Source organism: Kryptolebias marmoratus, linkage group LG4 (assembly GCF_001649575.2).
Source record: "Kryptolebias marmoratus isolate JLee-2015 linkage group LG4, ASM164957v2, whole genome shotgun sequence".
Taxonomy (NCBI): Eukaryota; Metazoa; Chordata; class Actinopteri; order Cyprinodontiformes; family Rivulidae; genus Kryptolebias; species Kryptolebias marmoratus.
The window spans coordinates 24,153,775-24,179,477 of record NC_051433.1 but is presented as its reverse complement, the minus strand read 5'-3'; the positions used below and the strand labels follow the sequence as shown (position 1 = coordinate 24,179,477).

The window sequence follows — 25,703 nt, the reverse complement described above, 5'->3', positions numbered from 1 at the left end:
GGGGGGGGGGTAATCCCACATCTAGATTATTATCTCACCTATGCTCTGTAAATATTCTTGTGTGACAAGTTGTCAACCTCAATTTCCCATCTGTCAGTCTGAGTGTGTGTCCCCATGGTGTCTGGGAGGGCCTGCATCTTGTTTAGATCTGATCTCTGGAGACCCCTCTGCCTGTGTACCTTCGCTCAGTCATATAAACTCGGGCTGGTCATCCTATTACACGCCTTAAATGCAACTCCATAAATCTACATTTAGTTCCATTTTCACATTCTTCCACGATGAAGCCCAATATTTTAAAGGCATTTATTCTGCTTCATATAAATAATTAATCAGCCAAGTTAATTTGCTTCTGCCTGACTTGGTCAGCTTCATTAACTGGCCTGGAATTGGGAAGCTAGGCGCGTTGTGCCGACGAGGCCTGTGACCAGCGCACAATAGCTGTAAATCATTCTGCTGATTTGAGGAACACAAGCGCAGATATGCACTAGTGTCACTGGAGCTTTTCCCCTGGGACACAAGGGAAGTGTGTGTGTGTGTGTGTGTGTGTGAGGGGGTGGAGTATGTAAGGGGTGGTGGGGGGCAGCATGTCTGTCTGGCTTTTGTGTATCCAAAAACAAATCAGAGGACGTAACAAATATTCGTGTATTCATTTTTAACACCGATAACGGCTGGCACTTTTGTTTTTTACATCATGCATGGGGTTTTTCTTAAAACAACACTGCTGGTATTTGTATGTTATCCTCTGGAGTTAGATTAAATTATGAAAGAGAGCATTTTTTTCCAGCTCCAAAACGGTTATTTATATTCAGACTTGTATTTTGGTGTTAATTGAGCACTCCTAAAGGATTCGACTGTTTTTGCGCAGCTTCAGATTGGATGTTTCTCAAGGAGATCCTTTGGCAGGCCTCACACAGTGGCCCTGTTTCCCATTAAAAAGCCATTCTGCCGTGGTTCTTCTGGGAGCCATGCAAGTAAATATATCCATTTCCATAGAAAGTGTTTTGTTTTGGAGGTCCAGTGTTTTCTTGGGCTCTTTTGCTCCCACTCAGCTCAGGTTGGGTTGCTCTCCTATGGGTGCTGGACCCCAACCCCTCCACTCCACCCGTACACACATTCTATATTGGAGAACACAAACAAAACCTGAGCCCCGCTCACGTCTCCCGATCCCTGTATGGACCTGTCATCTGCACAGGATATACAACAGAAACAACAAAACATAGAAGAGTTCAGTACACCATTGAGGGAGTGTGGGAGAGTTTCGCCTCACTGCATATGTTGCAAGCATGCAAACAAACAAGTCACAGAGAAGCACAAACCAACAGGGGAAACCTGAAGTATAACTGTGTGGGAAGAATACAACAGATGTTTGTAGTTTGGTCCACTGAAATGTGACCTCATGGCTGTGTTTTAACAGCTGTTCCTGTTTTCTATTTTTCTGTCCTTCTCTCAGGTTTTTAAGTCATGATGCAAGAATCTGGGACCGAGGTGACAAGCAACGGACCAGCCAATCAGAACGGGGGTGCAAATGGGGAAGGCGTATCCAGGGAGGGACGGCCCAAAAGTGCTATGCCATCAGTGGAAGTGACTGCTGTGGATCTCCTGAACCTCCAGCAGCACCAGGTACACCAGTCCTCTTTTCACACCTGTCCTCACTTTATTAAGTCCTGTCAACAGCAGGTCCAATCCGCTCCTTAAAGTGCCACTTAAATATTTAATTCCACCCCACAGTACATCTTATACGTAAACACATTATTATGATTATTTATGTATATTGAGGCCCATTTTAAATATTTTAGGAAGGAGAAGTGCTTTTTCTGTGTGCTTGTGTTTGCTTGTGAGTGTGTTTATTGTAGCATGCAGCATCTGCATTTTGCTGAAATATTTATTATTGTGTTCAGACATCTTTTAAGTACATAGGTGCTACAGGATTTTGCAGACAGTTTAAACATGATAAAGTCCCGTTGGATGACAGCGTTTTCCTCTGGCTCATTGTAAACACACCTCACACTCACAACTAATGCCGCACTCTGTTGGGTTAATCGTTGAGTTGCGGAGATGCACGCCGTCGCTGAAGCTGAAATATTTTTTGCCATCACAGACCTGAGGCAAACAGACAAGCTCTTTCTGTTGGTGTCAGCATTATATGTGGCACACGACAGTGTGTTTAAGGAAACAGCACTGAAAAGATCAGTGTGTCTGCTGCTATCTTGGTCTCTCTGACAGGACAACTAGGGTTGTTGTCAGGAGCTGTTTGGTGATGATGCACAGGCTCTTTGCTGTTGTCTGTTGTCACAGCACATCCATCAGGATGTGTACAAGGAGAGAAACAGTCCTGCAGCGGGGAACATGGGGGAAACAGCACTGGGTTTCATACGAAGCAGAGAACCTGAGAACTAACTCAGTATTATCTTTTTTTTTTTTTTTTTAAGCAGAAGCATCATGGTATTAAACAAAATGTTTATCAGTGATTTTCTTTGTCTCATTTTGCATCTGAATTAAATAGCATTTTGTGAAATCATTACAAAGGTATACAGTAAGAATAGTAGCAGCATAGACGCACCAGTCTGCCATAACATTATGACCATGAAAAAGTGCTCCTCTTGATATAACCTAGAAAGCCAGAATCCTGGCATGCATTTGTATGGTACTTTGATACTTGCCACACAAATAAACAGTATTGCTGACCAGTTACACACCCCTACCTGGCAACAGCACTCCCCTTCAGGAGTTTCCACCCTCAGGACAACAGCAGTGGTTCCCACAAAAACTGCTTAAGGTTGTTTCTCAGTGGGCTGCGACTGCAGGTGACTAGTTGCTGAACAGTATTCGCGAGGGACTCTCCAGAATGTCTTGTGATGTTTGTGGGGGTTCTCAATTTTCTCGCATGAGTCACAGAGACTCACAGTCCTGTCACTTGAATTTTGAACATGTTCAAAGAAAGTGTGCAACAGTTTGTTTTTTTTCTCAAAATAATCATCATGTCATTTTGGGCATTCAACCCATCGTTTGGTCATAAATACTCAGAATTCAGTAAGAATGCAATTAGAAATTTGGCTTTTTTTTGTAATTTTGAGTTTCAAACACCAATTTGCCTCCAACACAGCCATTTGAGATTTTACTTTTAGGAGCAGCAGAAGGTCCAAGTTGTTCACCCACTCTCCAAGAATCCTAAATACCAATCTGATTGTATCTATGGGAAGCAAAATCCAGTTCAGAGCCCTCCAAACAAACCCTGGTCCTAACAAATCTGTTAATGTTGATGTTCCAGACACCTCCAAATGTTTTTTGTTTATGTTCTAAGTTGTCAGAAGTAGTTTGGTGGCAAAAAGTGGGCCTTCTCAATTCTAGGTAGGTGGTCATAATGTTTTGAGCAGTTGGTCTCAGGGTTTAACATATCGTTCACATAGAAATTAAATTTTTAAAAAACAAAACGCATTTTATTAAATGTAGTACGTAGTCTTTAAATCCTCTAAATTTTAAACACATTTATTTTTTTCAGGACTTGACCAAATAAGCAGCTAAAATCCATTTTAAATTCTAAGCTGAATCTCAGCTTTGAAGAATTTATAAATTAACTAATACTAACACTTTATATTACTGGCTGTAAATCATCAGTAATAAAATGAACCAAAATATGCTTTGACTTATTTATTTTTTAGCTTGTTGTGATTGTAAAAAGATGTTTTAATATCTGTGACTTGTGAATTATATAAAAAAAAAATATTTTTTTGCATGAACTTATTTTAGTGCTCAAGTCAAGTCAAAGTTCATTAGTGTAACATAATAAAATAAAATAAAACTTAAGTTGACTAACATCCTTTACAGAATAAAATTATAAAATCAGTCATTAGTAAATCAATAATAAATATGAACTAAAATAAAACTAATATTTAAAATTAATTCAGGCAGCGCTAATCTGCAGAACGTTTGTTTTGTGCTGGTTTTGCAGTAAATAGTACCATACCATTAAGATTCATAAGAACAAAGAATACATTTTTAAACTAGATCCTGAAATGGATGAGCAGCCAGTGTAAGGAGACCAGAACAGGTGTCTTATGGTTGTTTTGTTTCTTTCCTCTTAAAGTATTATAACAGAAGGTAAGTCTGAATCTGACCAAGGAGCTGTACTTGTAATAACATTCAAGGGTTCTTTATAGAGTCCCACCAAATGAGAGTTCAGATCTATTGTCTTCCTACTGTATTTAATTGATGCATTACAGCCTTTTGTTTTTTTATTATTATTATAAAATGTAAATTATAGGGTTTCAGTTTCAGACTGGGTTTGTTTTTACCTCACACCCAGCAGTGGGGGGCAAAAATTCTCCTTTCTTAGCTGCATTTTACCAGATCTGCACTCCGCTATCTCTGCCCATCATCGGTGTTGAAAAACTGCAGACCAGCTTTTTGTTTTCTCTGACGTTGACAGGAAATTAGTGCATTGACTCTTTGTAGGATCTGCAGCAAAGCCATCATCAAATGATTCCTACAGGTAGAGTTTATATCTTTACTAAACCGAGATGTATTTAACGTGGAGTTCTAGCATAGTCATAGAGGACCAAGCATACAATATGTGCTTTGAATGATGAATCGTAGCACTAACATTGATGTTACTGCAGAAGTGTGTTTGTAAAAACACATTTTATGCTTTAAAAGGTAGAAGTAGATTTACTAGAAAGGCTAGGTCAGTATGTGTCCTGTTTTTCAGTCTTGTGTTGTAAGACCTCGAGGATTCTCCTGATCTACTCTTAAAACCACTTCACCAGTTCCAGATCCCAGTCGCTGATCCTAGCTCCCACCCATTCTTTATTTCAGCTCAGCGTGAGCATGTCTTCAGTGAGAAAATCACAGCCATACTGAATTCATTACTGCAGTAGTCACACAAAACCATGGATAAAATTTCAATAACTGCAGGCCACAGTTGAGTAAACAGTTGCACTGAAACTTAATTCCTGTTGACTTTTTCCCTCATTCTTTGCCAGGGGCACGTTCTAATTTGCTCTGTAAAGACAATGGGGTTACAACTTTGATAAATGTGAGGCAGAGCGAGGGGGGAAGCATCTGAAACTGTCATGACACGAAGACAGGCTGGTAAAGAAAGCCTCCGAACTAGATTAGAGCAAGTTGCTCTGAAATAAACCCAGTTTTCTAGTCTTCCCAGAACAGTAATTGTTTACCTGCATTTGAACATTTAAAGAACAATTAGAAAACAAGTCTTTCATATTTATCTTTTTAAGTTTTACTTCATGAACAGATCTTGTGGTTAATTTTTAAGGCCTGTGGGAGAGTTGAAACTGGATGTGATAGATGACATACAGATTAAGACAAAGGGTGACATGTCTCACTCTCATTCCCTGTCATGAGGCTTTGATAGGCTATTTAGCAGGCAAGTGTTACTGGCGAGACCGGCAGGCAGTGTGGGTTTTTGTCCTGTTGGACTAACCCAGGTTTTTTCACTCACGCACTGTGAACCCTGCTAATTGTTCTCGGGGCAATACGATCTGTTCTCAATTAGTTGATAACTTTTCCCTTTTGTGGCATTTCACGGTCTTTCCTTTAAAGTTTTATTTGCGGCTTTCACTTGCACACTTCTAACGGACACACAGAGGGTCCTTTTTTCCTTTGTTCTCAGCAAAACATCCAAGACGCTATTACTCCTTTAGGGTGACGTAAAAATCAATCTAAAATGTTCCTCAGACTCAAAGTGAAAATGTCTTAGAGTCCCCTGAGTGAGAGGGAACAACAAACCTGGCAGTGGCATATCATTTATTCTTATTAGGGAACATAACTATGAAAGACAGTCCTCATTAATAAAGATGGGGGATGAAATAATTGTAATCTGTTTGATCATCTTGATTCTGACAGGGGAATTCATCTTGTGGACTAGTCAGATTTGGGGGAAGTGGACCATAAGCTTGATTTAAGCATCTCTATTAGTAAGTCAAATACTGTTTGTTAAGAACTAAGGGTGGGGGGAAAAAACTGCCTATCCTCTTCTTTTCTCTAAGATTCTGTTGAAATTATGCATGTATTTTTGTTTGTTTATGGCTATTTTTGAGCATCTTATTAACTTTTTTTATAATATGAGTATCTATTATTATTATTATTATTATTATTATTATTATTATTATTATTATTATTATTATTATTATTATTATTATTGTTGTTGTTGTTGTTGTTGTTGCTGTTGTTGTTGTACCATATGTCTGACCCAGAATCTGGGTGTTTATTTTCTCTCAGTCTTTTGTTTGCATCGCAGAAGTTGTGGTTTTAACGTTATCCACATGAGGAAGTGAAGATACTGCAGGCGAGGGTGGAGGGGGGGGGGGATAAAACACCACACAATTGTATGAAAGAGTGGTGCTTTTGCAATCGCCTGTTTTGTGATTTAAATGATTTTGTAACAGGAAGTTGTGTTATGAAGCTGCAGTTGTCAGATAAACACATTGCGACAGAAACGTCAGTTACAACGGGGCCTTTTTATTAACTCTCGAGCTGCTGTTTTTGTGATATTCAACTCCCTGCCAGTGTTTCCTGTTATTTGTGGTCAGTTGTGTTCCACCTGTTTGCGTGTTGTTCTGACATTGAGTTTTTTTTTTTTTTTGAGCAGAGCTGTAATCATCAACTGGTGGCCCCTGGGTCATATCTGGTCAGCAAACTCCTTCTATTTAGTTTGTGAAGTATTAAATTATTAATAAAATAAGCACAGTCAGACATCAGGGGTCTATGGACAGTTTAAAAGTTGTGTTTACATTTTTATAACCATAAAAGGTTTACTACCAGCACTTTGAATCGCCTTGTTGTGGAAAAGTGCTTTATAAATAAATTTCACTTCGCTTCACTACCTCCTGAGCCCTATGTAGTAAAAGGTAAGTCCTTACAATGGTCAGTTGATGCAAGAGAAAACAAAAATTTTGACCTATTAGGTGGTAGGTTAAGTTAATAAGTGCAAACCAGTATGTTTGAAGCTAACAGTATTAGCATCAATGAGCTAAGCAGGAATTAGCAGTGGAATCAGATGGTTTTATCAAGTTATTTTTCTGTCATCTAACAAGGTTGAGTCAAGTCCACTGGATGGGTTCCAGCTGCTGGTGACACCCACAACTAGTTGTTCACATGCAAAAAGGGGACCATCAGCTGAATGACCAATCATTAGGGCCCTGATGGAGGCTTGCTATTCATAAAGGGCCGAGTGATACTCACAATAACAGTATTGTTGGAGGGGGACAGTTGGACATGGAGGCCTCCGCCCCTGTTTAATGATGGACAGGTTCTTTTCACAACGATTTCTTCTTTTACTCCTCACTCAAACCAACGTTCCTCTCTATCAAGGATGTGCACATCTGCATCCCTGAAAGAGTGACCGCTGGCCTGCAGATGAGAGTAGACCGCAGAGTGGCCTGATGATGTTGCTCTTCTTATGCTGTGCTATTATTTGGCCAGCGGCTGCTTTGTTTCCTGGATGTATAACTGATCACAGTCCTCCTGGCACTTAATAGCATACCCAGTATTACTCTGTTTGTGCCAGGGGACCAGATCCTTGGGATGAAGCAGTTTTTGCCGTAATGTATTTTGGGGTTCGAAAGCCACTAGGATGTCATGTTTGGAAAATAAACGTCTCAGTTTCTCTGGAACTCCCGCGATATACAGAATGACCTGTCATGTTTGTTTATGATTAGGAGCAAAAGTACACTGCAGATGTGTAACAGATGTGTTAATACTTGTGCCATGTTTGTATCCATTTTTTTTTTGGGGGGGGGGGTCTGAAATTTAATAATTACCAACAAATTCAAAGAGGGTTCTTCTTTAAATTGCCCGTCCCTGATATGAATCTTAAAGTTCTATTTCTTCATTTATTTCACATTATTTTGTATGGTATTTTTAAGAATTTTACATTTAAAAATAACAAAACATGTATATAGTGTGATTTACAAATCACAACAAAAACTTCTCAATTGTTCAAGATCGTTCAAAAACAAAAGTGCATGGCAGATGCCATTCATTAATGACAACATAAATTAAATTAAAAAATAAAAAGACCGGTATAATTGTGTGAACTGAAGGTTGGCTGAAAAATTTTGGTCTTTGAGCAAAATTTCTTGATGACCCCTGGTGCACAGCATTAAACATTAATATCCTGCCTTGTAAAATGCGTCTTTTAATAAACTGTGATGGATTTCAAATTTTTTTTGTCTTCTCCTTTCAGCGATACACACCACACACACATACACACACTCAAACCAGAGATGAATAGTTTCTTCTGTTTGTTGAACACACAGCTATCCAGGATAACTTGTTAAATAGGTGTTTTCTAAAATTCACTGTTTATTGAAAGAAAACACCTTATGATTGTGGTTATTTCTTTCCCCTGTGGTTGAGGCGTTTGTCTTGTTGCGTGTGCTGAGAGGACAGAGTGACACGCTTTGCAGCGGCTGCAGAAATAGCTGAGTGGGCACACATTTCTCGTTTGCATAATGCAATACTTGGTCCCATGCAGAGGCTTCAGAAGATGGAAATGCTCCTTTTTATCCACCGTCACCAAGCCGTGTTTTTTCAAGCTGGCTATTCAAGGGTTCACACATAGTTACCCACACAGGTTTACAGTTACACATGCATACTGAGAGAGACCTGAGGGCTGGGCCTTCAGTTGCTGGTTTCTGACATGGAATTCCTCCTATAGACAAATGGTCAAACTAAAAGAGTTAGCAGCAAGTCAGAGAGGAGGTCAGACCAAGCTGTGTCTGAATAGAAATACTGTTACAGCCTTTTCCATGCACTTTTGAACTGCCTGTAGAATAACATATATACTGCAAAAGTGAAGCCATCCTGGATATTTACTATTTTGTGTAATAAAGGTTTCTTTGCTTTCTTTGACCACCTGACAACACACTTCCTACTTGAGACTTGTCGTCTCACTCACATACAGTTTGTGCACAGCCACTCACAGTGGAAGAATCCCAGCAGTCTCACTTCTCAAATTCCACCATCTCCAGGAGTGCTCAGGTATCTTCATATATACTGTTCATTTTGCCACAGGAGGCCAAGCAGAGGCTCCAGCTTATTGGAAAATCTGCGAGAGAGGATAACATCAGTGTTATGACACTGCATATTGCCCTAAATTGCTTATTGGTAAAATGATAGTGCTCGTCCAATTTGAATAATTTTATGGAATCCCTCACAGAACAGTTTAATTATGTTATCACACAACTGGCAACATCTGTCTTTATACCGCAGCACATGACAGTTTTATTACAGGCTGCATTTCTTTGCTGGTTCTAGCAATTGATGTGTGATCTGATTAATAATCACACAGATGGAGGTGAAAATTGAACCGTGATGTGTTGCCATGTTGGAAAAAAGGGGAAATAATTATTAAAGAAGAAAAAAAAACAGTCCTTGTCACTGAAATATGACTGTTTTTACTAAGGTTTACTTTTTCCTCTCTTGAATCATGTTCTTTTTTAAACACAGTGACATGCCTTTTTTATTGTGAAAAAAGATCTTTAGTCTAGGTGCAATTTTTCCAGTCCTTTTCTCACCCAAGTTTTGTTCGTGAGGTTTCAGGAGATAAACCACCCAGCACCTCTGCTTTGTCTTATGGAAGCCTTCCAAGACAGCCAGCCTGTGAACTCATCCATTTTGTTGAGTCTACCTCCAGCCGCCGCTCTCCGACTGGGAAGAGATGAAGCACAGGTTGCATGTGTGTCGAAGCTCATAGTTTAAAATAGCTGAGTGTTGCTGGGGTTGACATCCTGTTTACACACCCTGCTTATGTGGGCAGCAGGAGGGGGATCACAAGAATTGTTTGACACTGCCGTAATCAGAAAGGACACACATAGGAGCACACACTCTCACACTCGAGCGCACTCACAGATCTCCCACAAAAGCTCAAAAAGCCTCAAAAACATCCTCTTTGAATGAATCAACCGAATTTCACAACAAAAACTCGGAAGCTTGATGTAAATGAGGAAAAATAGCATGTCCCTCACTGACAGAGCAATCTAAAAATGTCAGCTCACAAATTCATTAGCTCTTTTTAGTAAACAGTTGTTAAAGAGACTAAAAAACAAGTATCTCTAAGTATGTTTGCAAATTTTGTTCATTAACAGTTAACAGGAAGATTTTAACTCTCATATGACACATTTGCTACAAAACATTGGGACATTGTTGTGCAAAAATGTGGATTGTGGCAAAAGGCAGTTTCCACTAAAACTCTTCTTAATAAGCTGCAACAAAAATAAATTCCTAACATGAGAGGCTTTTTTATATTAGTTTCTGTTCTGCATGTTAAAAGCTTAGAGATATTATTCTGGATAATACAAATAAACAATGTTTCACAGTGAATAAAGAAACATGTGAAAGACTTGTGCATGTGAGTTCTGCATGCGTATGCTGGTATCATTAGGAGGAGGAGTGAAGTGGCTCTCATTGTGCGGCGCCCGGATGGTCTTTGATGACCAACGGTGTGCATGTTTGTGCTGAAGTGGGCAACTCTAAACTTTGAGCAGGTGTCTGAGGCAGCTGGCTGGAGGCAGACTGGGAAACACGTCTGCATCGGTTCAGTATTAAATGGCTTAGAGGGAGGCCTCAGCTAGCCAGAGGACTAATGCATCTTCAATGTTTTATTTAAACTACTGCCAACAGCAGCCTCTGAATGCTTCACGTCAAGATACACACACAGATCCTCGTCCATGCGCACACGGGCACACAGAGTAATTTTGTGCTGTTTAGCTGAGCAACTTGTGTGTTTAGCGTTGTAAATAAGTAACCGTTTTAACAGGGCCTCGGGAGGCTGTGGGTTGGGGAAAGTACACACTTAGACATGACTTGCTTTAATGGCCATTGTCAAAATACAGTTTAAACAGGAGGCTTTCTTCAGCAGATTTGAATGTTTACATTTAAGTTGAATAATAATGCCATTTTAAGGAGAAGCTTTTCTTTAAGCATTGCCAATCTGACCCAATTTATTAAAGATAGACTTAAGGATGCACAATTCCTCTTGGGAAAACATTCAAGAGCAGTGCCTATTCATTTTTAATGAGAGCACTACTTTAAAAACTTCATAGAATTAATATGTATCAGTGAAGTCTTTCCTGTGCAGAAAACTTCAGGGTAATTAATATTCATAGGCTGTGCTTGTTAACACCCCCAATGCTAGTGCAATGTAGATCCAATTAACATAGAATAGGCCCCAAGGATTTGGACAGATAAGGGTTAAATGAGCTATTGAAATTGAAACCAGGACTGTCTCCTTTTCATACACATATTTGTTTCAGTAAGCTTAATCCTTGTTGCAGATTAATGCATCTTTGGATACACACGTGATTGGCTACTAAGGTAGAAATGCTTTATAGTTCACCGAGACTCGTTTTGGACTTTAAAATTCTTGATGTGTGTACACATACTTGTGTATTGAAATGTCTGTCCATAAAAAAACATTACCTGCAAAGCCAGACTAATGTGAAAACCCTGTAGTGAGCCTGGCTTTTATATCTTATTCATAATTGTGTGGCACAATGTAGGCAATGGAGATCAGTGCTTACACATGGCAGCACACTGCAAGCACTGGTCACATGAGGTCAGAGGTCTGGAGGTCCAACAGAAACTAGGGGATTTGCACTGCAAAACTGTAAAGCAAAATGTTGGCTCAAATATTGCAGTTGGCAATCTAAAGGATTGTTTTTAGAGTATTAAACTCCGTGTTTCACACTTCCTGTTCAAGACAGGATGGTTGTGTCTTTATTCCACTCTGTTTCTGTGTGAAGAAGCCATTGTTTAATCTTTACATCAAAGACAAGGGTAGTCACAGAGTTGAATTAAAGGTATAGCAGTCCTTAAAATCATGCATATTATCGCTGCTTTTCATGCTAGAGATTTAAACTAAAATCATCTTATTCTGAAAAGGGGAGGAGTTATGAGACATGAGATGACGAGAGATGACTAAGAGGATGACTCTCAACTTTTACCACACCATTGTTAGCTCAATATTGTTAAAATTGACAGAATTGTAGCTATTTTTGTGTTGACTAAGGTTGATTATCTATGGCGGCCAACTTGAACTGGGTTTACTCCAACGAGGTTTAGATGTACAGCCAATAATTAGTTACTGAGAGTTTTACTTAAATCTGTATAGTCAACACATTCTCACTCCCATCTCGTCACATTTGGACACTTGGGCAGGCTCCCTGTGCGTCGCGTATTGATGCATCGGGAAGCCCCTTCTCGTCATACATTGACGGGCAGGGTGCACAAACTCCATACATTCTTCTTCTTCTTCTTCTTGGGTTTACTGGTGGGTGACATCTAACGTTTAGATGTATTATCGCCATCTACCATGCTGGAGTGTGGGCCAGAGTATTTTTATTTATTTAACTCCATATGTTATCCAACCCGCTTATCCTTCATAGGGTTGCGAGGCTCCGCCTTGTTCTTTCGTTTTAATTTTCCATTATGTTAAATTAACAAGAAGACGTTGTGTATGTCTCTGTTAAAAAAAACAAAACAAACAAAAAATGAAGGAGCCATCCAAAGCAAAGCTGAACACTATAATATTCAATGAGAGCACCCTGTCCGTCAATGTATGACGAGAAGGGGCTTCCCGATGCATCAATACGCGACGCACAGGGAGCCTGCCCAAGCGTCCAAATGTGACGAGATGGGAGTGAGAATGTGTTGGTATAGTAGTTCATGTTTTGCTAACAGACAGACATAGCTGACTCCATTAATTAATGAAAAACATTTAAAAATACATCTAGCACAATCAATTAGCTCTTGGAGTATGTGTTGGAAATGACAGCTGCCACCATTTTAAATTTTAGCTCAATTTCTGTAAAACTGAGTTATAACCATTTTTGTGGAATAAATGCATGCATTTTGTCATGTAATGGTAGATGAATGGACCCAAACACAGGTAGAATGGAGTGAGGCTCAGAAACAAAACTTGAACTTTATTAATCAGACTAGTAATTGACAAAGCCAGAACAGGAAAAACCAGGAGCCAATGCCAAAATCTGACAAAAACCAGAGGAAAAGCAAGTGATATATTTTATTTACTGGGGACGGTGATTACTGAGCAAAAACAGGTGTGCAAATTATGAATAACAGAGAGATGAATGTGGAACTGAAGCAAGAACAGGTGTGCACATCTATAAAGTAAGATACTTCAAGAACTACATAGGACAAAACTTGCTATAAATATAATAAAACTAAAACAGGAATTAACTCAAAGCACAAAAACCAAAACCCCCAAACCATCTCAACACTTAGGCATTAATACTAGCTTGTACTTAATTAGGCGTGAATGAGTGAAAGGTTGTATACTAGGGGTGGCCAATCCTGGTCCTCAAGGGCCACTATCCTGCATGTTTTACTTGTTTCTCTGCTCCGACACACCTGATTCAGTGGTTAAATCACCTCTTCATATTCTACAGAAGCCTGTTAATCAGCCATTGATTCAAATCAGGTGTGTTGGAGCAGAGAAACAAGGAAAACATGCAGGATAGTGGCCCTCGAGGACCAGGATTGGCCACCCCTGTTGTATACTGTAGAACTCTGAGAAACTAGCGCCCTTATCTGACAACACCTTAATATCTTGGTTAATTTTCACATGGATCTGACTAAGTATTTTTTGTGTGTATGCTTCAGTGGTGCTTATTGGACTGACTGTTTTTTTTTTTTATTTTGATACTTTTAAAAGTTTGTCTTGAAGGTGTGTTCAAAAGTTTGGATACACCTACTCATTTAAAATCAACTCATCAGTACCACTGACTGTTATGAAGCTGTGTTTTTCTCTCCCTAATTTACAGTTTAAAGTTAGCAGTGTAAAACTGTAAACTTCCCTGAGTGAATAATTCAAATGATCGTGAAATGACCGAAATCATTTTAGTTTGTAGCAACTTTTCAATGAATTTTAGCTTGTTTTCTTGGGTCAAAACACCAACCAACAGGCTTAGGTAGTTAATGACTCATCAACGCACCCATCCCTTTTCTGATTGATGACTATCTCCAGCGAGAGGTGGGGTACAACCTGAACAGGGCCTACATGGAGACACATGAGACAAACAGCTGTGGAAACTCACACTCACGCTTAAAGTCAAATAACAATCACCTGTTAACCTAACATAGAAACCAGTACCAAACAGAAAGGCTCTAAACTGATATTCAGACCCAGGACTTTTTTGCTGTAAGGCAACAGCCACTGCAAGGTCATGGTACGCCATCATCAATACAACAAGACAGCTTTGCATCTATTTTCTTTATGTCTTAAAGTATTATATATCATTTACCATAAGTTAAATATCACAAAATGTCAAAAAATAATGTTAAAAACTAATTGTCTAGTTCTGCTGCTTTGGATTATTGGGCTACAAATGAGCCATTTATGTCACATTCACACATTATTCACAGTATGGGACGTTACCCTTTAACTACAAAAGCATTTCTCCTTTGTAAGTCTAAGATGCTGAATTTATTTCATTGAAATAACAACTGGCTTTTTAGAATTAGCTGTTTTAAAGTTAAAAGAATACCAGAATATTTCATTATGCAGTTGAGTTCAGATAGTGTACTTGTGCACAATGTATATTCCTTGTTTCAGTGATACACATATAAAAAAGTGACAGCTTTGTTTTTGGCACACAGAGTGCAACATGATAAACTACCAATGCTGATGATCAAATGAGCCTTCACTGAAGTAAATATGCATGCACCGCCATACCAAGTGCAGGTCTGTTAAGAGTGAATTTGATTGTTTGACATGTTTTCAGCCATCATAGTATATATGAGTGATTAATAACAACCCCACTGTGCGTTCAGCAGTGACATGGCCTCTATTTGAGAGAAAAATGGCACAGGTCAGGATTCACTGGTGAATTGCTGTACACCATTTAGAGAATGATGGGCCATGATGGGATGTCTTGTGATAAATAACAGTGACGGCAGCTCGGCATCCTGTGAATGACATGTGCCATAAATACTTGGTCAGGCCAGAGACAGTGGTTTAAATAAACGTTCATGCAACCCTTCTTTCTGAACAAAAAAGATACATATGTACATATAGTGTTATTTAAATGAACAATGATGGTTTTCCCTCTTTGGCTGGTGACATAAAGACCTTCAGAACATTCTGTTCTGCTCTCTGACTGTGGCCTTTGATACACTGTTGTTATTTGCTTGTTTACAATCTTTGACATGATGTAATGGGATGGCTGTGAAAGTACTAGCCAGTAAATGGTACAGAAAATAAGACAGTCCTTTATGTCTCCTACCCCCCCCCCCCCTACTCCTCTTCCTCTTTACTTCTTTTCTCCCCTCTCTTTTTTTTCTAGTCTCTTTCCCTGTAAACGGGGAATATGTTGTGCATTTGACTGAAGGAACATGAGCCTTGAATATAAGTAACTGTTTTTTGCATTAGGTACTCCCTGGAGGTAGAAGGGAAAATATCATGTCCCAGCGTGAAATGTGAATGTGAAATCTAGCAGAAAGAAATATTTATGACCATTTTCTGCTTGATTAGAGCCGGATGACATGCCTTAGGAGACAGTGAGTGGACAAAAGGCAGCGGTGCTGCTTCAGGGCTGATGTTAAAGAAAGAGTTGTTCAAGAAGGAGGGCATTTTTTCTGTGGACATCATGGGAATGATTATGTGTGCGTGTGTGTGTATATCTGTGTGATGGTTGGGGGCATGGTTATGGTATGGTTGATGAAATTAAGACCAACAGGATTCATTGAGAGGTACAAAGTGTGTTTATTAAAGCAGTGACATAGCACTGTGGTTTGTTTAGAAACAAATGAAATAAACATAATTTTAGGCAACACAGCCCCTGCTTGGAGGTGTCAGTTACACATTTCACTCCTGACAAAATAAAAGTATAACTGTAGTTTAACTTGCTCTTTGATATTACCACGGTGCCAATTCTTACAATGTAATTTTATCATTGCTAATTAAATCCAAACAAGAAGTCCAGTCCGTAATTAAAACATCAACAAGTAATTAAAGCCTAGTATACCTTGAATAAGTTAATTGGGCTTATTGCCCACCAAACCTTGAAACCTGGAAAACAGTGGTATATGTGGTTTTATGTGATGTTGCGAGATGTCAAGCTCAGAGTATGTGTTGGGAATGACTCAACTACAAGCACAGTAGAGCAATATCTTCAGAACTGACTGAGTGATAATAAAAATAATAATATAATAACCTTAATTTTACCAGATAGATCCATTGAGAACCAATTCTCATTTGCAATGAGAACTGGTGTTCGGTCTTGGCTCTTCCCACAAAAAAATTTATGTAATTAACAGAGTTCATGTCATCAGACAGTTCATGAGATATTTTGCTAATGGTGCAAACAAACGAACACACAGACATGGGCAAAAACATTGCTCCACCTTCACCTTTGGCAGGGGGCAATTTTCAAGGCTGGAAAGCTTGTGTGACATAACTTTTGTCATCTTACTGGTCTGCTAGGATCTACTATGTCTTTCAGTGGATGAGTGCGTGCAGCCCTGATTTTTGTGACTGGTGACTTATGCACTGCCAGGATGTGTTGGAGAAATACTGAATGAGTACTGTACTGAGATCTGCTGCTGTCCACATTTAGATAATTTCTCATTCAGACCACAAAAATATGGAAACTACGTTGATTTTTTTGGTGAAAAATCACTCCATTCACATTTTAATAATGTTATTCTTCAGTTTTACATAGTCTCATCATGGAATAATTCATAATGTAGAAGGACACTTATCTACAGGAGGAAGTCTGACTGAAGGGGCTGAACTGTTAGGAGAGCCTATTGCTTGTGATAATGGGAAGTGTCAAACCAAGGATTATTGAATATCAACAGAGACATACTGGTCATGCCATTGAACAGTTTGTTTCAGTTTTGTCCTGTTAGCTACATTTTGTAAAGTTTTAACATTCACTTGAGATTTCAGTGCCATATTGCGGAGAAACATTTATGCAATTTTCACCACTTGCAACCTGCTTAGCAGTGTGTTGTGTATCACAACAAGTGCCAACATATAAATAATCAGTTAATTAGAGTATTGATGCAATTTTCTTTGTTGCACAAGCAACACCTCTCTGGCAGTAGTTTGATTGTGTTTATACGGAGGTTTTGACAGCAGAGAAGCCTCAGCTCTTAAACCCATTTCCAATGGATCAGAGAAGTACAAAATTGAGAGTATGATTAATTTTTCAATTTCTCTCTGCGGATATCTAATAATTGTGCCCATAGATAGCCGAGGGCTCTTATTAAACATTAACATGCAAAAGAAAAGTTAGCATCAGATAGATGGTATTTTGGGTTGAATAATGTAAAATATCTGTAGGGCAACAGAGAAAGAAGCAAACTATTCCAGGTTTATTCTTCAAATGTTTTCCACCACTGCAGTGCCTACTCCTAATTACTGAGCTCTTATCTGCACACTCAACGCTGTATTTATTTTTTATCATTGCTTAATGCAATTTTGCTAACCTTTAAATAACACATATATGTCAGGAAGTTTTTTCAAGTATGATAGAAATGTCATTGAGAAGGGTTGTGTTTTTAATCCGTATGTAACCACCTGGACACATTCATTTTTTGATTCAGTTTTTGATCATTAATGCGAAACTATATCCACCACATAAATTCTTTGCACTTTGGTCTTCTGCCTTTCTCCTTCTTTGTGTTTCTCAGTTTCCCCCCTGTGCTGTCTCAGTCACTCTGTTCACGTCCACATAATATCATCATCATCTCAGATAGCTGTGGCACAGGAGAGCTGTATTTGTTGATCTGATTTGGCTCGCCTGACACCTCCTCCTCTGAAGTGCGGGGATGTGCTTGTTTTTCTTGTCTGAGTCCAGCCATCACTGGGTGATTGATTGATACTGCCTGTCACAGAAAAAGATAACTACATCTGTAAATGCTCATTGCTCCTCAGCACCTCGCCACTATCCCACCACTACCAGGAGCAGAGATGCTGATGCATTCATTCATTTTCAGCTCTGCATCCTGTCAACATCGCTCTCTAAATCTGGATACAGATATAGTCTTTTATTCATTATTGCTCAGAAGGGTGCCGCTAATGCTTCATTTTTAACATGAAAGCGTACTGTACTAACCCTCTGCCTCTCCAGAGGGAATTCTAACTCAGGTTACAGTTTCTCTCTCTTTCTCTCTTTTCTCTATTTGATGAGGTCTCTAGCGGCTATCACACCAGCAGTTTCCGGTTTCTTAGTGCGATCTTTTTGAGATTTCTCTCTCTTCAAAACATCACCAGCATCGAAGATGGATTGAATTAGCGATTTGCGGTACATTTATCTCAATCTGAGAGTAATTTGGTGCTCTCTGTCTTAGCACTTCAGCTCAATGAAAACAATAAATGGTGTCCTTATCTACTGGAATGAAATCAAGATAGGCGCAGGAGGCTGTGAGTTATTTGTGGCTGTTGTGGAGGGAAAGAAGGGACAGGAAATGGACCCCCCCTCTCACATTACCCCTCTACAATACAGCAGGAGAAAGAGAGGCAGGGAGAGGTTTTCTTTTTTTTTTTTTTTAATCAGCAGAAAGCCGGGCTTCTAATGTAAAAGTGTCAAAGATGTGTCGTAGCTCTACAATGAGTGAAATCTGCTCAAGTCCTGTGTTAAATTGAAAACGGGTCCACTGGGATTTGGAGGTTAGGGGACAGGGGACTCAGTGGTAGCAGCATCTTAGTCAATTATCACAATCTCTTGTGCTTCATTCTGCTCTTGAGGCCTTTATTTTATGTGGCTTCACTCACAACTGATAGCACCGGAACATGCAGCAAGAAGAACATGAACAAACTTTCTGAACTGGCTAATTTCTGATCATTCTTTTTTTTCCTAAACTCAAGAGACATTAAACTATTGAACAAGACTGTCAATGATTTGAAGTCTTCACTGGCTCACGATTGATGAAAAAACTGCTGCAAAAGAAACTGCTCATCCCAAACGCCCTCCCTGTGAGAGCATCAACCTCAATGCCCATGTTGCAGCTGCGTGTCCAGGCAAGTTCCAGCTACCTCTCTGGCTGAAGAGAAAAGGATCGCTTCCTGGCAGGTGCAATGTGGGGAGCCACAGCTTCTGCCTTTTTCGCTGACTTGCCACAAGTAAAAAGAAAAAAAAAAGGCTACCCACCACTTTATTTATATGTGTATGTGTGCAGTAGATTTTAACCACCTGAGCTGGAGCCAAAAAGCCAGCACTTGCCCCATATTTTAACCAGATGTTGAGGAGGGGAAGAAACGCCTCACAAGACTCGTGCAATCAAAATAATTATCTTTATGGGTGGATATTTACAAAGTGTTAATACGATATTCTGCAGGCAGACTAACTGAGTCGGCTTTTATGTGTTCAACATGATAAATGTTCCTGTCTATTAAAACACCAAAACCTTTCTTTTATGTAAGAGTTTGCAGTTGTATTTACTCAGTTCCCTAAAAAAGGGAAAGAAAATCTAAAGTGAGGCCGCTCCTTCCGCTAGCTTTTTTCCCTCCTCTCCTACTCACAGTGAATCATCCTGGAGCAGACGCGGCCTCCTTTATAGACAGTCAAAGAAACACCATCAGTGATTTGTAGCCACAGGGCAACAGAACTGCTGTAACCTGTCCTTTTGCCAAGCCCATATCTGATAGAGGCATAAGTAGAGGCGCTTCAGCATATTTTCTTCATATCCCTTGAAATCAAACAGTGATTTCCATCCTAGTTCTGTTGCCCCCACCCTATTTGTTTGTTACCAAACTGAGCTTGTCAAATAGAAAATTACAGAATGTAGGCTGACATTAATAGAATTCCCACGTTTTGCTTCGGGGGAGTTTGTTTTCAGAGCATATTAGCTTTGGCGCATTGTAGTTTGACAGACGTTTTCTCTCAGGAGTCGATGTTTAATTTGAATAATCACAAGAAGCATGTTTTTTTGGTTTGCAGGGACATCAGTGTCCCAGATGAATAAAGAAGTAAATGAGGGGAAGAAAAACAGGTAATTATGCTGAAACAGTAAATGAATGACCCACTGACCCTCAATACTAATTGATTTTGTGGAGGCGAATCAACTTTTCTTTTCTTTTCTTTTTTTTTATTTTTAATCGCTCATCTTGATGTGTTTTGTTAACTGTCTGGTAGCTTTTTTTAGCTGTAATTAATTGGTTATGTGAATAAAGAATCAAACACTAGAAACAGGGAGGGAGGAGAGCTGTTCCATTTACCATCAGAGCAATTATACGTGGCAGCTTTACTTTGTGGGATGATATCATATCCTGGAAGAAGAGCAAAGACGTCACCTCCCACTAGTTAATTTGCCCACAATGTTAATATTATTTATTGTTTGAAATCAGACATGATTAACATTGACATATAACTTTTTTTTGGTGGAACAGCTTGGCTTATGAATTCAACAAAGAATTTAAATGAAAAAATATGGGGGGGGGGACAAGCACCAGCAGCCGTGTGTTTCCCAGAAATTGCTTTGTTGTGTGAGTGCCTGCCCCCCATCAGCCCCACAAACCATCACAAATCTGTGGCGGTCAGTGAGCGTGTGCCAAGGAACACCGCAGTGCTACATGTCCAAGTCTGGGCGATGACATGTGCTGCTTTGCATGTAAATTCTTTAGAGATTCACCTCCGTGTGAACCCACTGAGAGCAATTCCGGTGCAGGCTTAAAGACAGAGGTGTGTTTTTATGACTAGGTGAGGCATGTCCTCTCCAAGGCCCTCAAGCACTGTATCCCTCTGCCCTCCCCTTTAATCACTGTATCAACCACTCTCATAAACTCCATGAGCTGTGTATGAGTGTGTGTTTGCGTGTGTGTGAATGCCATGTGTAAGTGTCCGTGAGCGTGTGCCCTTCCTTGTTTCCTCGTTTTTAAACTTAATCAGCAAAAATAAAGCCATTGTAAGCTAGCTCATATTAAAGAGGTGATTATTGGTAATAAATACTTTTTATACATACTTATTACAGAGGCAGTTTTCTTCTTGCGCTTAATGAGAGTAATTTGATTTGCTTGAGAGATTACAGTTTCCTAGAATTAATGCGGCAGTCCCCATTCCAAGATAGAGTGAGATCTAAGATTCTTCACAGGTCGTGTGCTGCTAGATGCACCCCTCTCACATAGCAGCTAATGGAGTTGAACAGCAGTCTGTCATTCCCCCACCACCACCCACCACCCCAGCAGCTCTATAGCCCACATGCCCTTGATTCCTGCAGTGCTTTTTGTTTGGGCTACTTCTACCTCCTGTATTTTAACTGTACTGCTCATTTATGTAGGACACTTTATAGTATTTCCCACTAAATCATCAAATTAGTGTGTGTGTGTGTGTACGCAACATTCTTTAAACAATGTAAATTAAACATCTTGGAAAATTATTCACTTATCTATTTCTTTTGCTTTTGCCACTGTTTAATATTTCCATCACATGTTTATGTAAGCCCTTCAAGCTTAGTACATAAGTTAATTTGACTTGTGATCATCTTCTCCTTCAACATTTATTAAAGCCTGCAGGTCTCAGCGGCTAAAGCTGAAGGTGGCTCAGGCAGATTGACGGTGACCAATTCTGTCACCACATTGCACTCTGCATGTTAATTAAGCTCGAGGTGGTTTGGAGAGAAGTGCTTACACTGAAAGCAGTCAAATAACTTGTTGGTCTATAAACACGTCAGGAAAAGTCCTAAATGCAACAGGATTTGTAAATCAGAAGTGTGGAGTTCCTCACAGGTCATGTGTTGTTATCCCAATAGTTAGATGTGTTGGCGAATCCAACAGAAGTATAAATAGCTGGTAGATTTTGTGTTCAGTGGGACTCAGAGAACTTGAATTAGCTGTTGCTTTGAAATACATTTGTCAAAATCTATATAAATTGGTAAATTAATGATTATTGAGTTGCCACAGTTAATTTGTCTAAAGGAGATATAGATTTTTCACAGGTTGACACAGTTTCCTGAAGCTTGAAGACACTCTTGTCCAAACTTGTCACCTGCCACAACTTCCTATCAACTTAGTGAAGGTTAATAATATGGATAATAATATAATAATATGGAAGCAGACTAAAAGATAAAAAAGTGAAGCCCTCCGTGTGACACATCATCTGTCTGTGACACTGTAATACATTACAGTCCAGTGTGACGGGTGATGTGTCTGGACACTGCTGGAAGTCGGTCCTCTTTATGACTGAGGCAATCTGATTTTTCCCCCCTGCTTTTGTCTTCTCTTCCTTTATTTCTGGCAGTATCAGATCATATTACCCATCTTGGAATGACTTCAGCAGAGACACTGCTATTCCCAGGGAGCTGTCTCTTCCCACTGCAACTCAATCCATACCCAATTGGACTGGCCTGTGATTTATAGAAAACCCTCTTCTTCAGAGGAAACCTCAATCAGCACACACACTCGCACACACACACACTCTGAAATCTGCACAAGGGCTGCAGTTATGAATTATTTTTGTAATCAGTTATTTTATCAACCTTTCCACTGATTAATCAAGCAATCAGGTAAATAATTTTGCTTTATTAAAGAGTAAAAATAAATATAATAGACAAAAGATTTCTAGAAATGAAGAATTCAGTGTTCTACTTTTCAAAAAATGCAACAAGTTTATCACACTTTTGAATGAACTATACATTTCTTACAGAAACAGAACCCATAAGCACAAAAGTCCCATACATATACAATTTATGAATATGTAGTGTATGTTTACATTCAAAAAATGTTTCATTAATTAATCAAAAAATTGTTAGTTTTGTAAAATATTTTTAGATGTTTTTTTTACATCACACCTGGTCCAAGGTTAAGATGATAACATTGGTAGCCGGTGCATGTATGACACATCAATGTGTTTCCGTTATTCGTCTTTATGTCAACATTAGCAAGTTGGCTAAGAGCTAAAAGGGATTCCTTCTCGTGCAGTCCTGCAAGCATGAGAGAGTGAGACTAGCATCTTCTGTTGATATTGTTATCAGAAAGGCAGCAGAGAAGGAGGTGTTATGCCACTTCGACGTAGTGTGCAAAGAAAGGTAAACATGGTTTTCCAAAACTTCATAAAGGGAGAAACAGGGGTTTATTTTTCCCCAGTCAAGCATGCAGCCCAGGTGACAAATTTGCTCAAAATCCGTTGCAGTCATAAAAAGTGGAAACACCTTTTATGCCAAGTTTTAGGCAGGTCATTGAAGGCAGACGGTGCCATATTTCACTCTGGGTTACTTTGTACAAAAACTGTCTCAGGGCATCTGTAACTTTGACTTTGATCATTTTGATGTTGGAGTGTCTTGTTGCCTTTATGTTCAGTTTACTTTATAATAGGTTTATTCTTGTGTGAAAATAAAAGGCATCCATCTTTCTAGGTGTGAAAGGTAATGAAGTTAATCAAGTTCAAGTTAAAATTTCTGATTAAACTACAATGCACAATATGCTTTATTCTGAAAAGTTAAAATGTCTTAAGTGCAAACAGTTCTGTGCAAACAATGTCTTTTTTTTGTTATAAGCCGTAAGCAAATTTAATAAAATAAATGTATTTATCAGTAGTTGTTACAGACCACTGACCTTATCTCACCTTATCATTATATCAATCACAAAGGCTGTAATAAAGCCATTTCATAGACAAGACACACTTTTATTTGCCTTTTTTAATCACCAAGATGATCATCTGCTTTCAGAACAGATGTCATTCCCAATCCATCTTCACAACAACAGTCAAAGTTAGCTCTGGGCAGCATCATTGTTGTTGCCTGCTTTCCTGATTAGTTGGATTATTCATCAATAAGAGTTACTTTTGCATCTATGCAGAGTTAATCAATGTGCCCTGAGGAGTAGGAAGCTAAAGAATGGACAGCTGAAGATACAGACCATCATTTCAGATCTGAAGCATTGTGACACTCTCTAACTTTGCCAAACGTCTGATCACCCTTCTCCCCTCTTTAAACACTATCCTACAGTTGTGTGGAGGATACATTCATCTAAATTCACCACAACTAAATTGGAAGATTTAGGGGTTTTACTGGTCATATCCTGGAAGTCTCGACTGTATCAGTAATGTTAAGTTTTCTGTCTATGAGACCTGCGCAGATACATCTTCCCATTCTAAACAATATCATTCACACATGATAAAATCTGCTCACAGTATTCTAGGTCTCACGCTGGGTCTTTGGAAGCACACATTTTCCCAAGCACAACACTGCCTGCTACAAAGTGATGCAACACTTCTACCAAAGATGCAATCGCAAGGAGCGTGCGTTTTCTAACAGTTCGTCTAAGTACTCAGCACAGTTGGCGTGCCTCTGCTGCTGCCTCTTACTTTATCAACTTGACGGATATTAGTGCCGTATTCATTGGTGGGCATCTTAAGGCATTGTGTGCTCAGGGCAGAAAGCTGAGGTCAGGGAGAGAGGAGCTGCTGAGATCTCATTGCTGCACAATTCCCAGATTGTTTGGCTTCCTTCTTTGCTTTTTTTTTTAGCTCAAACATTATATATTGTTCCATATTGTTCTCCCACTTTCTTACTTATCTTTATCCACCTCTAAATGATACCTAACCATTCCCCGTTCCAACGACTGATCTGCCCATGTTTGACCTCCCCCCATTTAGTAGAGCCATTCACACTCAGTGCTAAAGTACGGTAGCATATGAGGCTCTTGGCAAGCAGACATCAGAGACAGTGACATGCGGCTGTGCGCTGATAGACTTTCCACTGGAGTGGATTAAATCAGCATCAGGCTAGTGGAGCTGATTACCTCAATATGAAAATGCAGTATCTTAATGGTACATATTTTCATGAGGCAGCCCAGTTGCCTTTCATTTTGTGGCTAATATGTCTATTCTTATGAGTCATTTACTTCTTTAATTACCTTTAGCAGCAGATGCACAATGGTGTATTAATGTGAATGATTTTTACTGCCACTTTATCATACTGAGCCTGTGAAGTTGAAAGGCGTAATTGAGGTGGAAGAGCGACTCCTGAGAGAAACAATATTTAGTTGACAGTTCCTCTTGTACTCTGGGAGGGTGTTTATGAGTTTACACCGCACTAAAGCTGTAATGAACGCAGTATTCGTTTAATAATGGTGGGGGACGGAAATGCTTTCACTGAGATCCGCTCAGTTACTGAACCATCCCAGTAGGTTGTTTGGTGGGATCAGACAACACTTTGTGCGAGTGTTTCTGCTCAGTTGCTTGAGGTCGCATATGTTTTTTTCTTATTGCTTCTTTGCATGGGTTTTTATGGCAACGAAATAACTGTTTGCAGCAAACAAACTTTTATTTGCCTTTCTCCCATTTGCAGCATGTGCAACTCTGGCAATCAATGTCATTTGCATGTGTGTGCTTTGCGTCTGTGTGTTTTGTTTGCAGCTTGTGTACTTTTCTTGGTGTGATTTTCTGATCCAGACAAGTCTGAATAGAGCCCTTCTTTTGCCATCTGTTGTTAAGCTGCTGGCTAAGCAAGGCTGGGGAATCCAAACAAACGCAGAACGCACAGCAAACGGAAGCTGTCGGGCCTGCATAGCTCAGGTTAGGGGAGCGTAGAGTGGGGGTTGACCCCTCTGTACCAGGCTCCGTGTGCCCGGAGAGCCCTGTTGGGGCAATGTTTATTCCCCCCTCTGCACCTCCCGCAACCTCCTTCTCCTCTGTGCTACATTTTTTTTTCTCCCATACCCATGTCTTCTGATTGTCACTGTTATTCTCTTCCTCCATCTGTTACACCCCCCCCCCCCCCCC

At 39.5% G+C, this 25,703-nt stretch overlaps 1 protein-coding gene across 9 annotated transcripts in view; it reads left to right on the top strand.

The window, feature by feature from the left end:
- The window catches only part of foxp1b (forkhead box P1b), a 175,265-nt gene that overhangs the window by 87,681 nt on the left and 61,881 nt on the right, over window positions 1-25,703 (top strand). For 6 of the 9 annotated variants that reach the window (XM_037975527.1, XM_037975524.1, XM_037975525.1 and 3 more), the window contains one exon: window positions 1,451-1,620. In XM_037975527.1, the coding sequence (XP_037831455.1) occupies window positions 1,462-1,620 (159 nt within the window). In that variant the 5' untranslated portion in view covers window positions 1,451-1,461. Of the gene's footprint in view, window positions 1-1,450; window positions 1,621-25,703 lie in introns of those variants that run through there. The other 3 variants (XM_037975526.1, XM_017435845.2, XM_017435843.2) reach the window with 1 other exon arrangement.